Raw genomic sequence first — 22,282 nt, forward strand, 5'->3', positions numbered from 1 at the left:
AGCAATGGTGGCTGCCCACAAATGATTTCAATCCAACAAAGCAGTAAGAGGAGGAACTGCAACCAAATCAAATCAAGTTTTATTTATATAGCACATTTATAAACGATTTTTGGTCGAGCCAAAGTGCTGTACATATAATAAAAATAGCCTACAGTAAAGACACTTTACAGCTAATACAACAGCACAGTTTGTTCAGAATATCAGTATGAGAAAAAACGACACCCTCCATCCTTAGACCCTCACATCGTACAAGGAAAAACTTCCGGAGAAAAACCCACAGTTTAAGGGGGAAAAAATGGGAGAAACCTCAGGGAGAGCAACAGAGGAGGGATCCCTCTCCCAGGACGGACAGACGTGCAATAGATGCCGTGTGTAAATCAAAGAGATAATACATTTTACAGCATAGGTAGTCCAAATGTTAGGAAATGCATGTGTCTGTAATAAGAAGATGAATCTACGAAGATGTCAGCTACAATCCTGTGGGAGCCTTCAGGGAGGCAGCATGACGAGACCCAGGCAGGACCGCAGAGACAGGTTTAGCCACGACCCGAAGTCCACGACTTAATCCAGAACTCAGGATAGAGGATCCAGGACACAGGACCACAGCAAGAAGATCAGCCTCGACTCCGGATCCCGACGTAGATATAGACACAAAACCAGAAAAAATGTGGCTGGGTTAATCGGAACAAGAGAATACACAGACACAGACAGACAGACAGACAGACAGACAGACAGACAGACAGACGGAAGAACAAGCACTCCCTTAGAATAGGTTGAGGGCAAAGGGTAGCAAATAAGAGAGTAAGAAACATAGGTGGAGAGGCACACTCAGGGAACAAGGTCCCCACTGGAGCCTTAGTTGGAAATTGATGAGAGATAGGGAGGTACGCTTTGTTTACGAATCGTAACATGCCCCGGCCTGTCTAAGGCACTCTACAAACCGTTTCCCTCTAATAAAACCTTGAGAAGTTAGAGAGGGAAAAGGTCTTGGATAAAAGTTATTCTTGATAAGAGAAGCCTAGAAGGCCAGAGAGAAAAAGTGAGTTTTAAGTGTTGATTTAAAAACCCCCAGGGTCTGGGCCGACCTCCCATGGAGGGGCAAAAATGTTCCAGAGCCTGGGGCCCGCTGCTGCGAATGCTCGGTACCCTCAGGTTTTGAGCCTGGTCTTGGGCACTATCAGCAGCAGCTGATCAGCCGACCTTAAGGCTCTGCCTGGGGTGTAGCGATGGAGGAGTTCGGCTACATAGGCCGGAGCCAGCCCATTTAGGGCTTTGAAAACAAATAAAAGGATTTTAAAATCTATTCTGAACCGAACTGGACGCCAGTGCAATGAGGCCAGAATTGGGGTGATGTGGTCATGCTTTTTATGGCCAGTTAGAAGATGTGCAGCTGCGTTCTGCACTAGCTGCAGGCGTCTAATTGAGGCCTGGTCCATACCCACATACAGAGCATTGCAGTAATCCAGTCTCGAGGTAACAAAGGCGTTAATAACCCTTTCTAGATCTTTAAAAGATAAAAACGACTTGGTCTTAGCCAATAGTCGTATTTTAAAAAAGCAGATCTTGACTACGGTGCTGACCTGCTTATCAAATTTAAAAGCACTATTGAAGATCACTCCAAGGTTCATGACAGAGGGGAGGATGTTTTCATTGAGGGAGCCCAGAATATCAACCGGAGAGGAAGGGTCAAGATTTTGCTTTTTAAGTAGTGGCTTGACCACAGCATGTTTGAAGGCAGCTGGGACACATCCTGAGCTAAGAGAGGTGTTTACAAGCAATACAACACTTGCTCCAACTGATTCAAAAACATCTCTAAGGAAGCGAGAGGGAATGCTGTCTGAGGTGCAGTTTGTCGGCTGCAGGTGCTTGACTACATCCGAGAGAGAAGAGAGGGATACAGGCTCAAAGTGGTCGAGGACAGCAGGGCACAGAAAAGGAGCAGAATCTGGGGTAGCACTAGTGTGAGCTAGCCTAAGAGCAGATACTTTTTCAATAACAAATTTAAGAAATGTATCGCAGAGGGTAGTCGATGGCACAATTGGAGAAGCATCACAAGGATTAATGATCGAGTTGAGGACATTAAAAGACATTGAGTCCAATGAGCGATAAATGGTAGAAACAAGACATTTGAAGAAATCACCTTTAACTAAGAGTATTTTCACTCTTCTGGTCTTTTTATGGACCAAATATCCCAAAAATAATAGCATATAAATCAACAATTGAAATAAATGTTAGTTGTAGCCCAGATTTCTTTTTGCCTGCTGCACTGACAGATTTCCTGATTTAATAAACCACTGGGAATGAACAGCATTACTCAACTAGGCAGCCAAAAAGAAAGCCCCTGCACATCCTCTTTTAGTAACTTCAGTCAGCATGGGCAAGGCATAGCGTGCAACCACAGAAATATGCAAATAAATCAACCCACCTCCTTATTTCTTGTAAGAGGCAGTGCTTATTTTCATCTGTTGTCACTCAAATACAAAAAATAGCAACTGGGCAAGCGAGTCGCTATATAGTGCTGAAATGAGCTGCTGTTTAGGAGGCAACATGTCAGTACTGGAGATGAAAATATGACAAATGTATGTACAGCTTACAGTACCGACTCCATGCAGAGCTAGTGAAGATGAGGAGTACGTTCAGCCACAGACTCATCCCTCCTCCAAGCGCCTCGGACAGTCCTTTGTGCCTGTAGCCATCAGGCTGCACAACAAGGGGTTAAATATGAAAAAGAAATCAAATTAAATCACTGGTCGTAAATATACACTGTTTCCACAACCCATGTTAACTTGTCACTTTAACTTATTCCGCACTTTATAACTTAGATGATGACCAAATATGTATATATGCTGACAGTTATTTTACTCTTATTTTTATTTATCTGCTATTTTCATAGTCTTTTATTATTATTATCATTATTTCCTTGATTTTATGTTATTTATTATTTATTTTAGATTTTATTGATCTGTGTGAATCTTTGCTGTACTGTTTTTTTTTCACGCTTACCCTGTTGCTGCTTTGTACAACTGAATTTCCCCTCGGGGATTAATAAAGGTTCATCTTATCTTATCTTATCTTAGCTCTAGAAAAATGAAGAGACCACTCCAAAGTTTTCTTAAATCTCTACATGTATGTCAGCCATTCCATTTCAGTGTCTGTTGAATTCCAACACAGAGAAATGTTGTCAGTAGTTTGTAGAATTAAAATAAAATGTTTTACTTAAACAAATACCTCGAAATAGTAAAACCAGAGAAACGGATAATGCTGCAGTGATATCTTAATTTTTTTCAGAGCTGTATCTTAAAGCCGATATCACTTAATCCTTTGTACCATAGTGCATAAATGTTGCTAACATTTGATCTTATATTCATTTTTATGTTAGTTTCATTTATTCTTTCATAACCATTTATGATTTATTTTAATTTAGAATAAGCCCCACACACATTTCCAACCACTGTAAATATTTGTGATAACTTAAATGTGTATTAAACCCAATGATGTAAAGTAACTAAGTACATTTACTTAAGTACTGCACTTAAGTACAATTTGTAGATACTTGTACTTTACTTGAGTATTTAAATGTTTTGCTACTTTGTACTTCTACCCCAGTACAATTAAGAAGTGAATAATGTACTTTTACTCCATTACATGTATTTAATACCTTTAGTTACTTCACAGATGTGGATGAATGATGTGAAATATAACCAACTCTTAAATCAGACTTTAGTTCCACCTGGAGTAAATCCACAAGCTACCCTGCAGTCTACAAAGTCATTCAAACTAGCTGCACCTTTACCAGCCTTGATAACACTTTAATGATCAATCATTATATAACATATCATGTAAATTATTCTGAAATGGACCAATCTGCATAATGACTACTTTTACTTTTGATATTTTTTGTATATTTTGATGCAAATACTTTTACAACATAGTAACATGTCTAATGAAGGATTTTACTTGTAACAGAGTATTCCAACACTCTGGTACTTCTACTTAAGTAAAATATATAAGTAATTCTTCCACCTCTGATTAAACTGTACCTGAACTTTTCTTTTTGCGATTTCTCAAAAAACACTGTACAAATGGAAGAATAGGAAAATCTACTCAACTAAAAAAAGGTTGAGTTTAACAGTCATCATTGTAAACCACCAGAGGGCCCCAGAGTAGTTCCACAAAAAATACTGCTGGTGACAACAAACTCACAGCCCACTTTTCCCTATAAGAAGTATTTTATTTTCACATTATAGTAACATTTTTCAAAATAACAAAATGATATAAATATACAATAAAGAAAACAATGTATATACAGGCAACACTGACTGTGGGTGTAACAGTAACTCTCTGCCTCCATTAGAAGTGTAAACAAAAGGAGGATACTGGGTTGTGAATTGTACCGTACCATCAGAGGAGACTTAAGGAGACTTCGTGATTTATTAACCCCCCAGGGTTGATGTTAAAACAGTGATGAACACATAAACAGGAGAAGAGACAACCTGCTAAAGTCTATTGTAAAAAAACAAACTAGAAAACTGTAAAAGTGCTTTTGTTGATCATGTATATTCAGAGTAAGACGTTTTAGATTAGGTTAAGACTTACACAACAGCAAGTGAAGCATTCTTTCCACGCTAGGACGGACTTCAAGAACATATCGTCCAGATTCTTTGGGTAAATATGCAAATAGGTGTGATGGGTATTCCAATAAATTCAGAGTTGTATATTCAACTAAACCAACACTCAGCTTTGTTTCATAAAATCATTTAACATCAGGTCTAACTTCATCCAACCTGAGGCAAACCTTAATTTAAAATGTATGCTGTTGCTAGAATTATTCTTCTATAAAAGGAAGATATAGCTTAACAGGAAGCCGTTCATGTAAACACAACATCTTACGTTAAGTGTCAAAGTGTATTAGTCTAAATACCTAAACGGAAAACAAGCGGCTTGTTTCACTGGTTGAGGGGGACAACAAAAGAATGGACAAACGTTGATATGACATGCATAAATTAGGGAGGAAATTATCTTAGAAAACAGGAAGGTCTTAAAACTGCTCTAACTTGACCTGGAAGGGATATAAATAGTGCAATATAAACTGGGCCTGTTAAACGCATTAGCCGACCCATGTTATTGTTAACTTATAAAGTATAACTGGGATAAATGTGATCAAGATAAGCCTTATCTTTCAGTTATATGTACAAAACTAACTCAATGTTTAATTGAAAGAATAAGCATGTTGGGCTATCACATTGTTGAGATTCCACATAAAAGTGACTTAAATTAAGTAGGAATTTTGCTTGATTTTGGATATTTTGAGTAATTTAGCTAATGAATAGGTATTCTTCTGATTGAGCGATAATCCATTTGTGCATGCAACTGAACTTTTTTGAATTCCTACCTACAGAGAACATCACATTTTTGGCTAAAAAGACAGCTTTTCTTGTTATACCAGTCTCGAGTGAGCATCTTTGTAAATGTGTCTAAAAGTTGGGAATTTAAACACAAGTAAGATTTGTCATGTACTGTGTAATATGTACTGCCAGTACAGTATAGCTTTTAAGACTTTTTAGACAAATCAGAACATACTAAATGGTTTTTGGGCACCAATGGATTGTGGTTAAATTTGCCAATAGCTTTATGGTCTATTATCAAAAGAATCCATGTACTCCAGTTGCATCTTTAACCCAATAAGACACCAGCATATTGTTTTAAGAACAGGGATTGTTTGTTAGTTCCAATTATAAAATGCTAATTAATGTTTAAGATGCATAAGCATATTTAAAGATTCATTAGCACTGTGTAACATCTTATGTGGAAAATTCAACTAGTGACACACCTTTCTTGGTTGCGGAAAAACAGGAGGAGGACATTATAAATTGTCTTCTGTCATACAATTGTCTCTTTCAGATTTGCATGTAGGTAAAAGAGGTATGGGTCAGGGGCAGAATGTAATAAAACCTCATTTGTTATTTCTACAAGTACAACAATTACATTTGGCTCGGGGGATTCTGTGTCACTTTGGGACTCTGTGTCATCTGAAAGTGTCTCTGGATTAGAAGGCTGTTGGTTTGCTAGAGTTTCTATATCAGCCTGCTCCATCTCCTCTGCAAGGTCCAATTTGCTACCATAGAGCACCCCCATCCTTCGTGCGAGCATTCCCTCTTTCTCTGGAGGATCGTCACCTTCGTCCTTTTGACCCTTCCTCTTACATCGCTGCATAAAAGCGGCATGGCGCGTGCAGCGTTTCAGCAGGTGTTTGCGGTAAGCCCTCTGAACGACCACAGCGGCCATCTCCTCTTCTTTGTGGCGCACCGTTGTGGTAATTGGCGCAAAGGAGTCTGAGGTTGGGTTGCTGAGGACGAACTTGGCCTGAATGCTTTCCCGCATCGCCGCCATCTCCAGCGTCTCTCCCAAGACCATCTGTGTGACGGCCATCAGGACATCCAGGCAGTGGATCCTGTCCCCGATGACCAGGGGCAGATCCATTGTCATTAAGGGAATTCGGTTGGGCTTGGCAACCTTCAGTGGCGGCTGCAAGGTATCACAGAAATCTGAGAGCTGGCTATACTCAATGAACTGAGTTCCGTCCAAGTCAAACTTTTCCCAAGTTTCATTGAACATCTCAAAATCGTCCTCACAGAGTGCATCTCCGCTCTCCTCCTGCGCCACGTTGAAGTTCTCCAAGATGATGGCGATGTACATGTTGACCACCACTAAGAATGAGACGATGATGTAGCTGCAGAAGAATGCCATGCTCATGAGCGGATTGCCACAGTTGCCCTTTACATCCGTGCCTGGGTTCTCAAAATTTGGATCGCAATCTGGGAACTCCTTATCCAGCATTGGAAGTAAAAGTCTATCCCAGCCGGCGGAGGTCGTGATCTCAAACAAGCAGATAATACTGCCACCAAACGTCTCAAAATTAAATATATCGTCGATTCCAGCTTCCTTTTTGACATAGGCAAAGTTTGACATGCCAAATATGGAGAAGATGAACATAATGAGGAAGAGCAAGAGGCCAATGTTGAATAGGGCGGGAAGTGACATCATTAGGGCAAAGAGAAGCGTCCGAATGCCCTTGGCTCCTTTGATAAGACGCAGAATCCTGCCTATTCTGGCCAGTCTGATGACTCTGAACAGAGTTGGTGACACAAAATACTTCTCAATGATGTCTGAGAGCATTGTACCTGAAATAAAAAGAGACAATAATGAACACCTATTATCTGTTTGAACACAGTAGCAATTTGTGGTCTCTAAGAAGTTCAATTCACCTACCGGCTATTGACAAGATGACCACAACAAAGTCAAAAACGTTCCATCCGTTTGTGAAGAAGTATTGTCGCAGGGCAATGAGCTTCAACGAACACTCTCCGGTGAACACGACAATGAAAGCCACGTTTACTTTAAAAAGGAAATCTTCCTTCTCTGCACTTTGGTTGTCCGTCTCCACCATCATCGTCACCATGTTGAGGCAGATGAGCACCATGATGAAGATGTCAAAGAATTGCTGGCTAATGAAGTCAAACACCAATCCCTGGATTGGGTTCTGCAGGTGAAAGGGAAGGCAAGGAACAGAAACACAAATCCAACAGGGTCAGTTGGCCTGTTCACACCAGCAATGTACAGGGTAAGGGGTCAACACATAGGTCACAGGTCAAGATGGCATACCACACATGCTGAGCTGATGTGTCACAACGTTGGTGTTGCATTGTTTAAACACTGAACAAAAATATAAATGCAACCCTTTTGTTTTCGCCCCAGTTTTGTTGAAATACAAATAAGATAAGACTTCTTCTATGCAAAAAGAGGCTTATTTCTCTCAAAATCGTGTGCAAAAATGATACAGGTGTCCCCAAATCAGAATTTATAAAGCATTCGCAAAGAATGGATTCGGCCATTATAAGAGCTATATTATATGCTTGTTTGGCAACACTGCAAACATCCACGAAAAGAAAACTCCAAAGTGGCAGGCTCCGTCGAAGATAAGCCTTTTTACAACTAGATTCTGTAACGCTGAAAAACTGCAGTCGGTTCAAGACCCAGCAGAGGACAACAAGCTTCCAGGTTTCTAAAAGTCTGTGCAACTCCTTCAGCGACAGACTGCTGCACCCCCGCTGTCTCACAGAGACATACCGCAGGTCCTACCTTCCTGCAGCGGTCAGACTATACAACCAGCACAGCCCCTAGTAGAACGCCACACACACACACACACACACACACACACACACACACACACACACACACACACACACACACACACACACACACACACACACACACACACACACACACACACACACACACACACACACACACACACACACACACACACACACACACACACACACACACACACACACACACACACACACACACACACACACACACACACACACACACACACACACACACACACACACACACACACACACACACACACACACACACACACACACACACACACACACACACACACACACAGAACAGTACATATGTAACATATGTAACATTAAGCTGTCTGTGGCTCTTTTTTTTCTGCTGTAACTACGTACATTTCCACTCTGTGGGAGTAATAAAGGTATTCTGATCTGTCCATGTTGCTGATCTAAGATGATTTTGCAAGTGAAGAAACCAGATATGGAGCTTCTTCTGCACACTTTTGAATGGCCTTTTTAAATGTGACCAACCCAAGGAACACCTTTGTAATAATCATTCTGCCAAATAAGTAGCTTTTTTAATACATTTGTGGCCAACATTTAAGTGAATTAAGGCAGTTCTAGCATAGAAATAAGTCTCATCCTTCATTGAAGTTGTGAAAAATGAGGGCAAAAACCAAATTGTTAATATTGCTATCAGTTATTAATGAATGACATACCGTTGGACGTGGAATTGGCTTCTGCGGTTTCTTGGAACCAAGTTTCTTCATGGCCTCATAGTACTTTTTTTGCTCCTCAGTCAGAAAGATGTCTTTATCTCCAAAGTGCAGACATAAATTCAAACATCATTATTGGTGTTTAAATAGGTAAGTATACATTGAAATACAAAGAAATCACAATTTAATTGTTACAGACTACTACTTCCAAAGACTTGTGATACTTATCTTTTTCTTTTGTTGGTTGAAATTGTCAATAATGACACCAATAAAGAGGTTGAGTGTGAAGAAAGAGCCAAAGATGATGAAGATGACAAAGTAAATGTACATGTAGAGGTTGATCTCATAAGAAGGCTGCTCCTCTACCTAAAAAGGAAGAACATATTTGAATGAATATAAATAATTCAATACAAAGTTGTTCTTTCCCTGTTACTAAATAATTAAGTAGATGCTTGTGAGAGATGCTCGAGAGTGGGGAAGATACAGGATAAAAGGTTAAACAGGAATATGATACTGGTCAGGAAGGGCACTTGTTGATCCAAGACTGCACCATCAGCATCTGTCACTTACTGTATATATTACATATATATTACATTATCTCAAAGTGCAGGGGTGTTGGAAAGGGAAGGCGAGTTTTTGAACTCTTGACTTCGAGTTCATGTTAATGTTGCTAATTTCCATAAATCTAAAAAAGGTACCGAGTATATGTTTTGCAAAGTTTTATGGGATATATATTATATGTAAACTAAATAATTGTGTAATCTACCAAAAGCAAACATAAACATATAGCACATAGAATAAATTAAGGGTCTTCTGCACATTATATATTTGATTTTATTATCATCACAATGTCAACTTTCTATATTGTATTCGGGGATATTTTGGTATCAGAAGAAAGCTGATCTTCAAAATGAAACAATCAGTATAATAAAAAGGGTTAGTTGTATTGTACATTATCACATATTTTCCTCATATCGTGCTTTTAACTTAATCTTATAAGTGTAGTCAGTACTGATACATGTGAGTAAAGATTAAAGGTCTCCCAACATATTTAATGGTCAATATAATAATATAAATAATAACTACCTCTCTTGAGTCAACAGCAGCATACATGATGTCCATCCAGCCTTTAAAAGTTGACTGAAAAAAAGGAGCAGTGTTTCAAAACGTGTTATTCAAAAATGTTAATTCCAACTCTATAATAATGGAAACATCACTCCTCACCACTTGAAGCAGTGACAGGTAGCCTTGTCCCACATTGTCATAGTTGACCTTGACGTTGACCCAGCGGGCCTCCTGCGTTGCCTCTTGGAGGAGCAAGCAGTCGCTATGGTTATTGACCTCCCACATGGGGAAAAGTTCAGACGTGGTGGTATTAATGCAGCGGTAGAACTTCCCAGCAAACAGGTTAACTCCCATGATGCTGAATATGAGCCAGAAGATCAGACACACCAGCAGCACGTTGAAGATGGAGGGAATAGCACCAACGAGAGCGTTCACCACCACCTACCCAAGAGAAGACTTTGTTAGAATAACGGGATTAAAAAGAAATGTACACAAATATTGATTTAGTTTGTTAGAGTGAGAAACAAGCTTGTTATTGTCAGAAAGTTATACACTGAACAAAAATATAAATGCAACACTTTTGTTTTTGCTCCCATTTTTCATGAGATGAACTCAAAGATCTAAAACATTTTCTATATACACAAAATAACCATTTATCTCAAATATTGTTCACAAATCTGAAAAAATCTGTGATAGTGAGCACTTCTCCTTTGCCGAGATAATCCATCCCATCTCACAGGTGTGGCATATCAAGATGCTGATTAGACAGCATGATTATTGCACAGGTGTGCCTTAGGCTGGCCACAATAAAAGGCCACTCTGAAATGTTCAGTTTCATCACACAGCACAATGCCACAGATGTCGCAAGTTTTGAGGGAGCGTGCAATTGGCATGCTGTCAGCAGGAATGTCCACCAGAGCTGTTGCCCGTGAATTGAATGTTCATTTCTCTACCATAAGCCGTCTCCAAAGGCGTTTCAGAGAATTTGGCAGTACATCCAACCGGCCTCACAACCGCAGACCACGTGTAACCACACCAGCCCAGGACCTCCACATCCAGCATGTTCACCTCCAAGATCGTCTGAGACCAGCCACTCGGACAGCTGCTGCAACAATCGGTTTGCATAACCAAAGAATTTCTGCACAAACTGTCAGAAACCGTCTCAGGGAAGCTCATCTGCATGCTCGTCGTCCTCATCGGGGTCTCGACCTGACTCCGGTTCGTCGTCGTAACCGACTTGAGTGGGTAAATGCTCACATTCGATGGCGTCTGCTGGCACGTTGGAGAGGTGTTCTCTTCATGGATGAATCCCGGTGTTAATGCCGTAGGTTGAAGCCTTGCGGTGGATTGAAGCCCTGTTCGCGGGGACGCGCAAAGGTGACGTCATCGCCTGTATTGAGCGTTCGCCGTTTTCTAAGCTTTTTTCACCCTTTTGAATTATATATCAGATTAAACAGCAAACGGCTGAATAAATAATGTGCATACAATTGCGAGGAGGCTCGTTTTAAGGACACGTTTTTCAGATCTGTCACAATCTTCGTATTGGAATAAACTTACGTTTTTGAGTGTATAGTCCCACTCTGTTATATTCCTCCTTCCTACAGAACAGACAATGACAGGATAATATGTGATTTGTCAGTATACTGTAGTCCTATTTCTTAAAACCTTCTCTGTTGTTTAAGTGTCTGATAACCACGAATAGTAAGAAATGATATAACAGTAATGATATCACATGATCATGTCAGACACTGTGTTATTTTCAATCAAGCCTAAAAAATAATGTGTTCAAACTGGCTTCACTCACTTGAATTGCTCCTTTGAATATCATTTTTATATATCCCTACTCAACACATGTTTGTATTGTAATGCCACATTGAATGCTTTGAAAGGTGCCCTAAAATAAAGTGTATTATTGATCTTATATCTGTGCCTCTATTACATTACATTTCATTTTCTATCACACTATTAATGTTCCTTATTTTAGACTAGGTTAATCCTGGTGTCAATAGGGAAGATCTGCACTGTTCTCTACATAACATGTTCAGAGCAGGTATTTCTCCTGCCGGATTTGGAACCCCCCCTGTATCTTTGTCCAGGATAGTCACAACTTCACCAAAATCACACTGGTGCTTGCTGTTCCCCTCTAGGTTGTGCTCACAAAAGCATTTTACTCTGGGCCCTGCAGGTTAAAAACTATAGGTTACTTACGTAACCCCAGTCAGAGTAACATGAAGTGAGATGTCTCACTATGGGATGCGCCTCAACGCGTATGCAAACAGAAGCATCAATCTCATTACGCCAATCCTGATTGGCTGGTGATCTTGACGTCAACGTCAGGGAATCCACCCACCCTTTAAGTAGCTTGCGCTACGACGCAGCGTCATTCAAAATAAGCACCTCTTCTCGCTTCGCCTTAGCAAGAAGGGCCGTCTGGTGAGACATCTCACTTCATGTTACTCTTAAGACTGGGGTTACGTAAGTAACCTATAGTTCTCATTCATAACACTCCGTTCGATGTCTCACTATGGGATATTGAAACTCCCGTATTGCTAGACATGCTTATCTCGAAAATCCCCAAAAACAACCAGAACTTAACAGGCAGAACTCTGTCTCAACACGGGACCCAGCACTGCACGGGCCATACTTGGAGCAGAGACATCTAGCCTGTAAAAGCGGACAAAAGTGAGCGGCGAGGACCAGCTCGCTGCTGCACAGATGTCTTGGATGGAAACACCCTTGAACAAAGCCCAGGATGTAGCCAGTCCACGAGTAGAATGAGCACGCAGGCCCGTTGGTGCCTGCAAACCCTGACTCGTATAAGCCAGAGCAATCGCTTCCACAATCCAGTGGGAGAGCCGTTGACTGGTAACGGGCTTGCCCTTCTGAGGGTTAGCCCAGGATATAAAGAGTTGGTCATTACAACGAAACTCTTTTGACCTGTCCATATAGATGCGTAAAGCACAAACTGGACACAGCAAATTCGGCTGCTGTTCCTCAGAGGAACACAGCGGCGGAGGAAATGCCACAATGTCAATTGGGGTACATGAGCCAACCACCTTAGGTATAAAGGCAAGGTTGGGCTTCAGCAACACTCTCATTTGCCCCGGGGCAAACTGAGTGCACGAAGGATGTACAGAGAGCGCATGAATGTCACTGACTCACTTGGCAGATGCCAGAGCCAGTAACAGCACTGTCTTCAGTGACAGGTGTTTCATGTCAGCTTCTTCCAGGGGTTCAAATGGAGGTTGAGTGAGCCCATCTAAAACCACTGCCAAGTCCCATAAGGGCACCAGTGACCTGGAGACAGGGAGGAGCCTGCGAGCCCCTTACATAAAACGGCAGACCAAAGGATGTTGGCTAGCCGTCTTTCCCTCAAAGCCCACATGGCATGCAGCAATAGCAGCCAGGTACACCTTGATCGTAGAGAAAGCTCTGTGTTTATCAATTAAGTCCTGTAGAAATGATAAAATCACCCCGACAGGACATTGAAAAGAGATGTGTCCTTTTTGAAGGCACCACTCCTCAAACACCCTCCACTTACAGTCACAGAGAGACCTGGTGGAGGAAGCTCTTGCACTCTGAATAGTGTTTATCACCTTCTGAGGGAGACCCACTGTATTCAGATTGTACCACTCATGGGCCAGGCCTATAGTGCCAAGCACTCTGGGTGTGGGTGAAAGATCGCCCCCCCCGCCTGAGACAGTATGTCCCTGCGTAGTGGGAGCTGCTACGGCTGCCCGCACAGCAGCTGATATATCTCCGCCAGCCAGTACATTGCAGGCCAGTGCGGAGCTATCAGGATAAGTGTGTGGCGTTGTTCTCTCACTCTGGCCAGAGTTGGGGGTATCGAGCCTCCGAGTCCCTGACTCCTCTGGTGTGAGGGAGAGAAGGGTCCATCTTCGATCGCCGGGGTGTCGGCGTGGAGTGGACACGCTAGTAACAGGTACGTTACTGAGAAAAAAATCTAACCTTGCCGTTAGTCCGAAAGCAAAAAAGGCGACTGTGTAGATTTTATTCTTTAAAGAATATTAACTGGTGTGTTAATACCTTTTTTATCTCCGTCTCCTCTGGTGTGAGAGAGAAAAGAGAACGTCCTCTTTACCGTGGTGTCGGTGTGGAGGGAAGAACAAACTAGCAACAGGTATGTTACTAGCTTGAAGAAAAAAATCAAACCGTACCGTTATTTCGACAGAAAGAACGGCAGGTAGGGGAAAAAAGGCAGACAGGTTAAGGGGGTGGGGGGTGGAAGTAGCGGAAAAATAAGGGCTTTGTTGAAAATGTCCAGGGTTGGGGCGCTGCGGATTTCGGGGGGGAGAGAGTTCCAGAGGGTGGGGGATGCCACACTGAAGGCTCTGTCACCAAAAGTCCACAACCTGGTGCGGGGGGTGGAGAGGAGATCCTGTCCAGATGATCTTAGCTTCCGGGATGGAGTGTGGTAGCGGAGAAGGTCAGACAGGTATTGGGGGGCGAGGGCATGGAGGGATTTCTAAGTCAGAAGAAGGAGTTTATAGGTGATACGGTGCTTGACTGGGAGCCAGTGGAGGTGGATCAGGGTGGGGGTGATGTGCTTGGTGTGAGTGAGCACCCTGGCAGCCGAGTTCTGCACATACTGGAGCCTGTCCAGGGCTTTACTGGGAACCCCGAACAAAACTCCGTTGCAGTAATCCAACCGGGAGGAGACGAATGCATGAATGAGGGTCTCGGCCACGAAATCAGAGAGTGATGGTCGTAGACGGGAGATGTTCCTGAGGTGATAGAAGGCAGACTTAGTGACGGATTTGATGTGTGACTGAAATGAGAGAGTTTTGTCAAGGATGACACCCAGGTTACGGACTTCGGGAGACGGGGAGATGGAACAGCCGTCAATGTGGAGGAGGAGATCCCCAACCTTCCGGAGCAGTGCTTTGGGGGCCACAACCATGAGCTCAGTCTTCTTACTGTTGAGTTTGAGTAGATTTGCTGTCATCCAGGTTTTTATGGCATGGAGACAGTTGACCAAAGACTGTGGAGGGAGCTGGGCGGATGGTGAGGTGCTGAGATAGAGCTGAGTTTCGTCAGCGTAGCAGTGGAAATTGAGACCGAATTGACGTATGATCTGGCCAAGGGGGATCATGTAAATGGTGAAAGTAGGGGACCAAGCACGGAGCCTTGGGGGACACCATGGTTGACTGGGGCCGAGGGGGAGGATGAGCCGCTGATGCTAACAAACTGAGACCTGGTTGATAGATAGGACTGAAACCATGACAGAGCTGTGCCAGTGATGCCAAGGTTGTCAGAGAGGCATTTCAGGAGGACTGTATGAGAAACAGTGTCAAAAGCAGCAGAGAGGTCGATGAGGATGAGAATACTGATTTGTCCGGAGTCAGCAGCGAGAAGGAGGTCATTAGTGATCTTGAGGAGGGCGGTATCTGTGCTGTGATGTGCTCTGTAGGCTGACTGTAGGGGTTCGTAGAGCTCATGGTTGGACAGATGTTGATGAAGCTGGGCGGCGACTGCTCTTTCCAAGGTTTTGCTAAGGAAAGGAAGGTTGGAGATCGGTCGGTAGTTGTTCAGCTCCTCAGGGTCCAAACCAGGCTTCTTGAGGATGGGAGTGATGGAGGCGGGTTTGAAGCAGGAGGGAACTATTCCAGATGACAGAGAGGAGTTGATGATGTCTGTTATGATGGGGTAGAGGGTGGGAAGGCAGGCCTTGACCAGCACTGTGGGCATGGGGTCAAGGGAGCAGGTGGAGGCCTTAGCATTGGTCACCAGCTATATAGAAAATGTTTTAGATCTTTGCATTCATCTCATGAAAAATGGGAGCAAAAACAAAAGTGTTGCATTTATATTTTTGTTTAGTGTACAGTATGTACCCTTACCTCAGTTAGTTCTGGTACAGCATCCACGCATCCACAGTGTAAGCATGCATTTAACACACATTGTTGAGGAAAGCCAATCCAATTAGTATGGTATGCAAAACAATGCAAAAATACTCTATTACAAGTAAATGTCATTTTGAAATCCCACTTAAGTAAGAGTACCAGCGGAAACATTTACTGGCAAATTCATCAACGTTAATTGCACTCATATTTTTGAGGTAGGTAGCACATTAAACAATGATGCAACTGTGGGATAAATATATGCAGACAACCTAAAATAGCCTGTTTACAAATGTTAAGTCAAATTAAAATATCAAAAGAACTCCAATTTTCTATTCGAGCACAACATATTTAAATCCAAAAACTTTAGATGACCCCTGTCAATGATGTCTATTTATTTTAAATAGACTTTCTGGTTAGTCATACACATCCCTCGAATATGGTTGCACAGCCACAAAACATACCCTCATGCCTTCAAATCTTGACAGCGCTCGAAGAGGCCTTAGGGCCCTGAGAGTCCGGAGGGATTTGATTGGTCCAAGGTCAGAGAATCCCATAAAGCTGGCAGCTAAACTAATCAGGGAAATCTGTGGCAGAATCAAAACATTTCCTATTCAAGGGTTACCACAGACACTGATATGAAACATGTGTGAACACATGTTCTGTTAAGTACATACAGATAGGTTAAAAAGGGAAAAAAAGGGTGCCAAAACTTACATCTACAATGAAAAAGTCTAACCAACACCAGGCATTGGTGAAGTAGGTCTTAAAGCCGTACGCGACCCATTTAAGGAGCATCTCGATGATAAAGACGTAGGTGAAAATTTTGTCAGCATACTCCAGAATAATTTTGATGGTGCGGCGTCTTTCTATGTATATGTCTTCAAATGCCTGCCGAAAGACAATAAGAGATACCTAAATACGTGTTCTAATGCTAATACAGTATCTTAACACTATGATAAAAACATTTTTAAAGGCACTTACCAAAGCCCCGCTGCTCAAGAGGATCATGAAGATTATAAAGGTTTCAAACCAGTCATGCTCCACAATAGTAAAGCAAGCCCTCCTGAGGTTCCACCATTTTTTGCCTCTACCCTGGGTTATGTCCACAGTCAGACATGGCCAGCGCTTAATACAGCCTGAATGGAGAGGAGCAAAACAGGTTAATTGAAGATCATTTTAAAATGTGTGCATAAATTACTCTGTTTTACGATGATTTCTCATACCGTCAGTGAAGCAGGCTTCCGGCTCTACGGGGTCTGGATCTTCCTCTTCCACTTTTTCTGGCTCAGGCTCAGGTGGTTGATAGTCCACTGTGCTACACACTGAGGAATCCCCATCATTCAAAGCACCCATCAACTAGTCAAGAATTACAATTAAAGCTCAGTTACAAAGCCACCATGTAAATAAACATTATTGACTCCCCCCACACACATTTATTTTCAGCCCATAGAAAGTTTTGATTTGTTCATGTGAGACTTTTGAGAGTTACTCACTTTGATATGTCCCAGTAAACAATGAACATCTTTATATTTTTCCTGAAATAGCACAAGAGCAGAGAATTCACTTTAGTAAACGTCAAACACAGAAGTTTCCAATGTGTATTTTTACATTTGTTTTGCTTTGTGTGTATACCTATCTGATTTGTATGCAACTTATGTCGTCTGTTTATACCTTATTTGTTCAACTTGGACTGAGCAGAGGTGCTTGTTCTGATAACAACATATAACATTATTTAATTAAATGTACTAAATAGAGGCTACTGAGATTGCCTGACTGAGATTTTATATTAAGTACATCATCACGCTGCTAGATTTAAAATTTCTCATAGCATCAATTGTTATTTGCTACCTGCATCACAAACTTGGCACTGTGTCGTTTCCCAAGTGCTTATATATTGTGTTAAGCAGAAATGTAATTTGACCATGCCTAATTACAGTGTTAGAGGCTTAGAAAAAGAAGAAGAGTAGAATGAACATTGCATTCCTATTTAAAATCAACACAGCAGGGTGGGCACAGCGTCGGCCAAAATTGCAATGGGCTAACTTATGTATATATACATTTACTTGCAGCTAATTGTGTACTCACTGAGGCTTTTGCTTTGACAACTAAAACAAGCAGTGGAATAGTACAACCCAGTCTCACGGCATTTCGTGTTATAGTCACGACATTTAATCTATTGATTCATGTTCACCAACACAATTTTCACTTTTTTTTCGTGTCACACAGAACGATTTTAAAAGCAATGTATTTCTATTGGTAGTATGTTTCGTGCCTGCACCACGTCTTTTTGTCCGGTCGGGTCTTGGAAGACCGGAAGCGGTGTGGTTCATAAAAACATTTTCTTACTCAATATTAAGCAACGATTATTGGTTTTATTTTCAATCGTATAATGTCGGACTTTTTTTGTCTGTGATTAGATGTTTTTAGCCGCAATGCACGCTGGGATATGGTGTTTATGTGATATGAAATCCGAAAACATAATTTTTTTTATAGTTTATTCCGAGTGTGCTTGCTTTTCTCTTTGAAAGTCATCACATAACGGCATTGTAATACACGGTTCGGCTGCATTACCCGTTCGAGTCCAGTTTTGGATAGTCTGCCGTGGTTTCATTCCATTTCAGAGAGCTGTTTGACGCTCGGCGTAACCTTGGCACACTGCCACTCCAACATCCAATCACAGAGCTTGAAGATTAATCACGGAGTTTGTCAAGCAAAGGGACTGTAGTCCCCGATAGCTGAGGATTATGGGTAGTGTAGTGTCTTCGGCCATCTTAAACTCAGAAAAAAACTATTTGTTTCTCCGAATCAAAAGGGGGAAAACACAAAAGCATTGTACACAATTTAAACCAATCAATGTTGTGTAATTAACAAGGATAAACTAATGTTTTTAGTTTGAGTACTGCAGATTACTATGCAAACTTCGAGACCAGAAATACTGTTCTCACCCCAAGCTGTTGCCTGGCAACGCAATTCTGTTGATAGTTATTTCATATCGCATTAACACCATATCCCAACGTGCATTGCGGCTAAAACATCCAATCACGAGCCTCAACCGAGGATCTTGGGTAATCAGTTCAGTGGCTGTGTATCGCCTACGTCTGTTTCCGGTGACTTTATTTTGAAATTCAGTTCCTTACGGAAGGCAAAAAAGCCCGATATTATAGAATCAAACAAATAAATAAAAACAAGGATAATTGTGTGTTATTGTTGAGTAAATAACAGTGTGTTATTTAGAAAAGAATAACAAATTAAAAGGAAAAAAAGATTTAAAAAATACATATTACAGTATTCTGAGCCCCATTTCTTTTCCTCACAGACGGCAAAAAAAGTCAGACATTATACGATTTAAAATAAAACCAATAATCGTGGCTTGATATTGAGTAAGAAAATGTTTTGAACCACACAGCTTCCGGTCTTCCAAGACCTGACCGGACAAAAAGACGGGATGCAGACACGAAACATACTACCAATAGAAATACATTCCGTTCTGTGTGACATGAAAAAAAGGGGAAAATTGTGTTGGTGAACACGAATCAATAGATTAAATATCGTGACTATAACACGAAATGCCTGAGACTGGAGTGGGTTGAATAGTAGTGTGAGCATACAGAGCCAGAGTAAATTCGTAAAATGGTACGACTTAGAGGTTGTTCCACAAATGTTCAATACAAAAAAGGAAACAATGCTAGAGCCAGATGCGTAACAGCTTTCTTTGGCTCCTTTTCTGTAACCATTGAGGCACTAAAGCATGGTGGAATTAGCAAGATAGCTAGTTATGTTAGCTAGCTAAATTAGCAAAATAGCTAGCTGTGCAAGCTAGTTGCACCAAACTTTAAATGCTACACTTGTTAAAGAAAACGAGGCGAATAGCGGACGGCTGCAGCTCTGGGTCTCACAGTGCGTCCACCCCACGTCCCACCACTCCAAAGAAGGACTAGCAAGACATCCATTTTTGTCGAGCAACAAACACATTTTAAGCCAAACTGTTTTCACCATAACTAACAGCAACAACCAACCATTCTAGTCAAATGACCAGTGAAAACAGTACAGTCTGTACTAACACTGTAATTCTATGTCTATTGAATGTCAATCAGGGCGGTGTAATCAGATGTTGAAAAACTCTCAAAAGACCCCACACACCTGTAGTGCTTTGAAAGGCAAACATATCAAATGGCAGGAAATTTACAAATGACATTATTTTAAATAGCCAAAAATGGATAACTCACATTTAAAAAGAAGGACCATGTTTATGGTTGATTACTTAGGATACATACCACATTGCATCTTAAACACAAGAACTGCATGCTCTGGGAGGCAGAATGGGTCATTTTGGGTGTCATTTTTGTATTTGTTTGTGTGATGAGTAAAAGTGACTGTACTTACCGAATAATGTGGATTATGTTCTTCATCTGAAAACTCTGAGTCATCAGCATCATCAACATCTTCAGTATCATCAACATCATCAGTATCATCCTCATCCATGTTTTCAAAGTCTGACTCTCCCTGAGCAATTGGCACATTTAGACTGAACCCTCCATCCACAATTAATCCAGAAGGCCCGCATTCAACCAAACAATTAGGTATCCCATCAGCCATTTTGAAATGTTGACTGGAGTCAAAGTGGTTCATTTCAATTCCCTCAGTTTTAGGGTCCTCGTCTTCATTCGAACCATCCTCATTGTCCTTGGGCTTTTTATTGATAATATGCAGGATGGATCGAACGAGGAACGCTTTGAACCAGTCAATGCCTCGTGTGATCCTGCCAATGGCGATCTGGAGATTGTTCATCTCTCCGTCTTCCTCTGTTGAGAGATTGTCTCCGCTGAATGAGCTGAGCAGTAAGGCCAGGAAGAGGTTCAGCACCTGAAAAAAGAAACATGAAGGTAATGATAAATACACTCAATGTAAATGTATAACAGCATTGTAAAATAACACAATATCATCAATTTCCTAGTGTAGCTTTGTGTGAAAAACTAAATAATTGCACAGTAAGAGATGCACACCATCTGTAGGAAGCTACCAATGGTGAGCCGTCAGGGCCCTCTAGGCCCTCTGTGAGGGATTAAGATATTCAAAAAAATAATATTTGAAAACATTACAAAAAAAAGCGTTTTTTTAAAAATATTTTTTTGTTGAGGGAATAACTTGATTTAATTGTATTTAAAATAATATTTCCAAAGAAATAAATCCTTCGAATCTGCCTGTTCAGTTTCTGTTGGAATGTGAAGGGTTAAATGCCATCTCTGCGAGTTCTCATTCATAACACTCCGTTCGATGTCTCACTATGGGATGCGCCTCATCGCGGAGCAAACAGAAGCATCAATCTCATTACGCCAATCCTGATTGGCTGGTGATCTTGACGTCAGCGTCAGGGGAAATCACCCCCTATAAGTAGCTTGCGCCACAACGCATGCGTCATTCAAACACCTCTTCTCGCTTCAGAGCACATCTCACAGTAGCCGGGCAAGCTTCACTGTCCACAGACTGAACCCAAAATACCATTTCGGTCGACGGGCGCTAGCCGGCTACTCCTTCTGCTTCGCAGGAAGACGGTAGTACTAACGCCGTTCGTACTTAAAAATCGACCTCGCCCTTCTCTACGAGAAAGTAAGGTAGGTCCGATTTTTTCAAGCTAGCAGCACACCTGTTGCTAGCTCGCTCCCTCTCTACCGACACCACGGTACCGAGGAAGTTTTTCTTTTCTCTTCCCCACGGAGGGGAAAAGGATTAAAAAAGGAGCATACTGCCACACCAGTCAGTATTGTCCGGGAATAAAAGACCCACACCGTCTTCTTTCTCCGGATTAAGGACAAGGTGGTAATACCTTGTTTCCCGTCCCACCTGTCGAGAGCGGGCCCTCTCCACGCCACGAGGCGACAAGGATGGACGCCCCTCTCCCTCACACTAGAGGATTCAGGGACTCGGTGGCTCAACTCTGCGGCTGCGGATTGAAGATCTCGGGCACAGACACACACCAGGTCTGTTCATCCTGCCTCGGGCTGGAACACGCTCGAGGCGTTATCGACAACCCCGGCTCATGCGGACATTGTGTCCGCTTCACAGTCAAGAGCCTCCGCCGACGGCTAGCGAGACAAGCTAGCCTGTCGGAACAGGACCCCCCCATGTCCATGGACCCGCCGGCCAGCAGTCAGGACACGGGGGCGTCCGCCACAGAGAGCGAACCCCTCTCCGTGTCGGTCTGGGGCTCATTATCAGCGATGGCCTCAGAACCGGAATCCCGCGCCCTGGCAGGCCGGGACCCGGTGACGACAAGACATGCGGGAACGGATTCCTGCGCTTTACCAAGCTGGGGCCCCCGGTTAAACCTCACCATGGTCTCACCCGCGGAGGATGTCCTCGAGTTGGATTATGAGGAGGACGATGAGGAGGACGATGAGGAGGACGATGAGGAGGACGCCCTGGCGTTCCTCCTATCCGAGTCAGATGAACAAGAAGAGGACACCTTCATGTATGAACTGCCAAGGGAGGT

General features: G+C 42.2%; 1 protein-coding gene across 2 annotated transcripts in view; it reads right to left on the reverse strand.

The window, feature by feature from the left end:
* Positions 1-4,220: 4,220 nt before the first annotated feature.
* scn4aa (sodium channel, voltage-gated, type IV, alpha, a) overlaps positions 4,221-22,282 on the reverse strand; it is a 36,221-nt gene continuing 18,159 nt past the window's right edge. Inside the window, exons 13-24 of one of the 2 annotated variants that reach the window (XM_034107091.2) lie at positions 20,176-20,655; positions 17,286-17,327; positions 17,016-17,148; positions 16,774-16,928; positions 16,507-16,680; positions 16,254-16,376; positions 10,091-10,372; positions 9,953-10,006; positions 9,095-9,232; positions 8,870-8,974; positions 7,270-7,540; positions 4,221-7,181 (exon numbers count right to left, since the gene is read on the reverse strand). In XM_034107091.2, the coding sequence (XP_033962982.2) occupies positions 5,881-7,181; positions 7,270-7,540; positions 8,870-8,974; positions 9,095-9,232; positions 9,953-10,006; positions 10,091-10,372; positions 16,254-16,376; positions 16,507-16,680; positions 16,774-16,928; positions 17,016-17,148; positions 17,286-17,327; positions 20,176-20,655 (3,258 nt within the window). In that variant the 3' untranslated portion in view covers positions 4,221-5,880. The remainder of the gene's footprint in view (positions 7,182-7,269; positions 7,541-8,869; positions 8,975-9,094; positions 9,233-9,952; positions 10,007-10,090; positions 10,373-16,253; positions 16,377-16,506; positions 16,681-16,773; positions 16,929-17,015; positions 17,149-17,285; positions 17,328-20,175; positions 20,656-22,282) is intronic. The other variant, XM_071206832.1, reaches the window with a different exon arrangement.

This window comes from Pseudochaenichthys georgianus, chromosome 19, assembly GCF_902827115.2.
Source record: "Pseudochaenichthys georgianus chromosome 19, fPseGeo1.2, whole genome shotgun sequence".
NCBI classification, from domain to species: Eukaryota; Metazoa; Chordata; class Actinopteri; order Perciformes; family Channichthyidae; genus Pseudochaenichthys; species Pseudochaenichthys georgianus.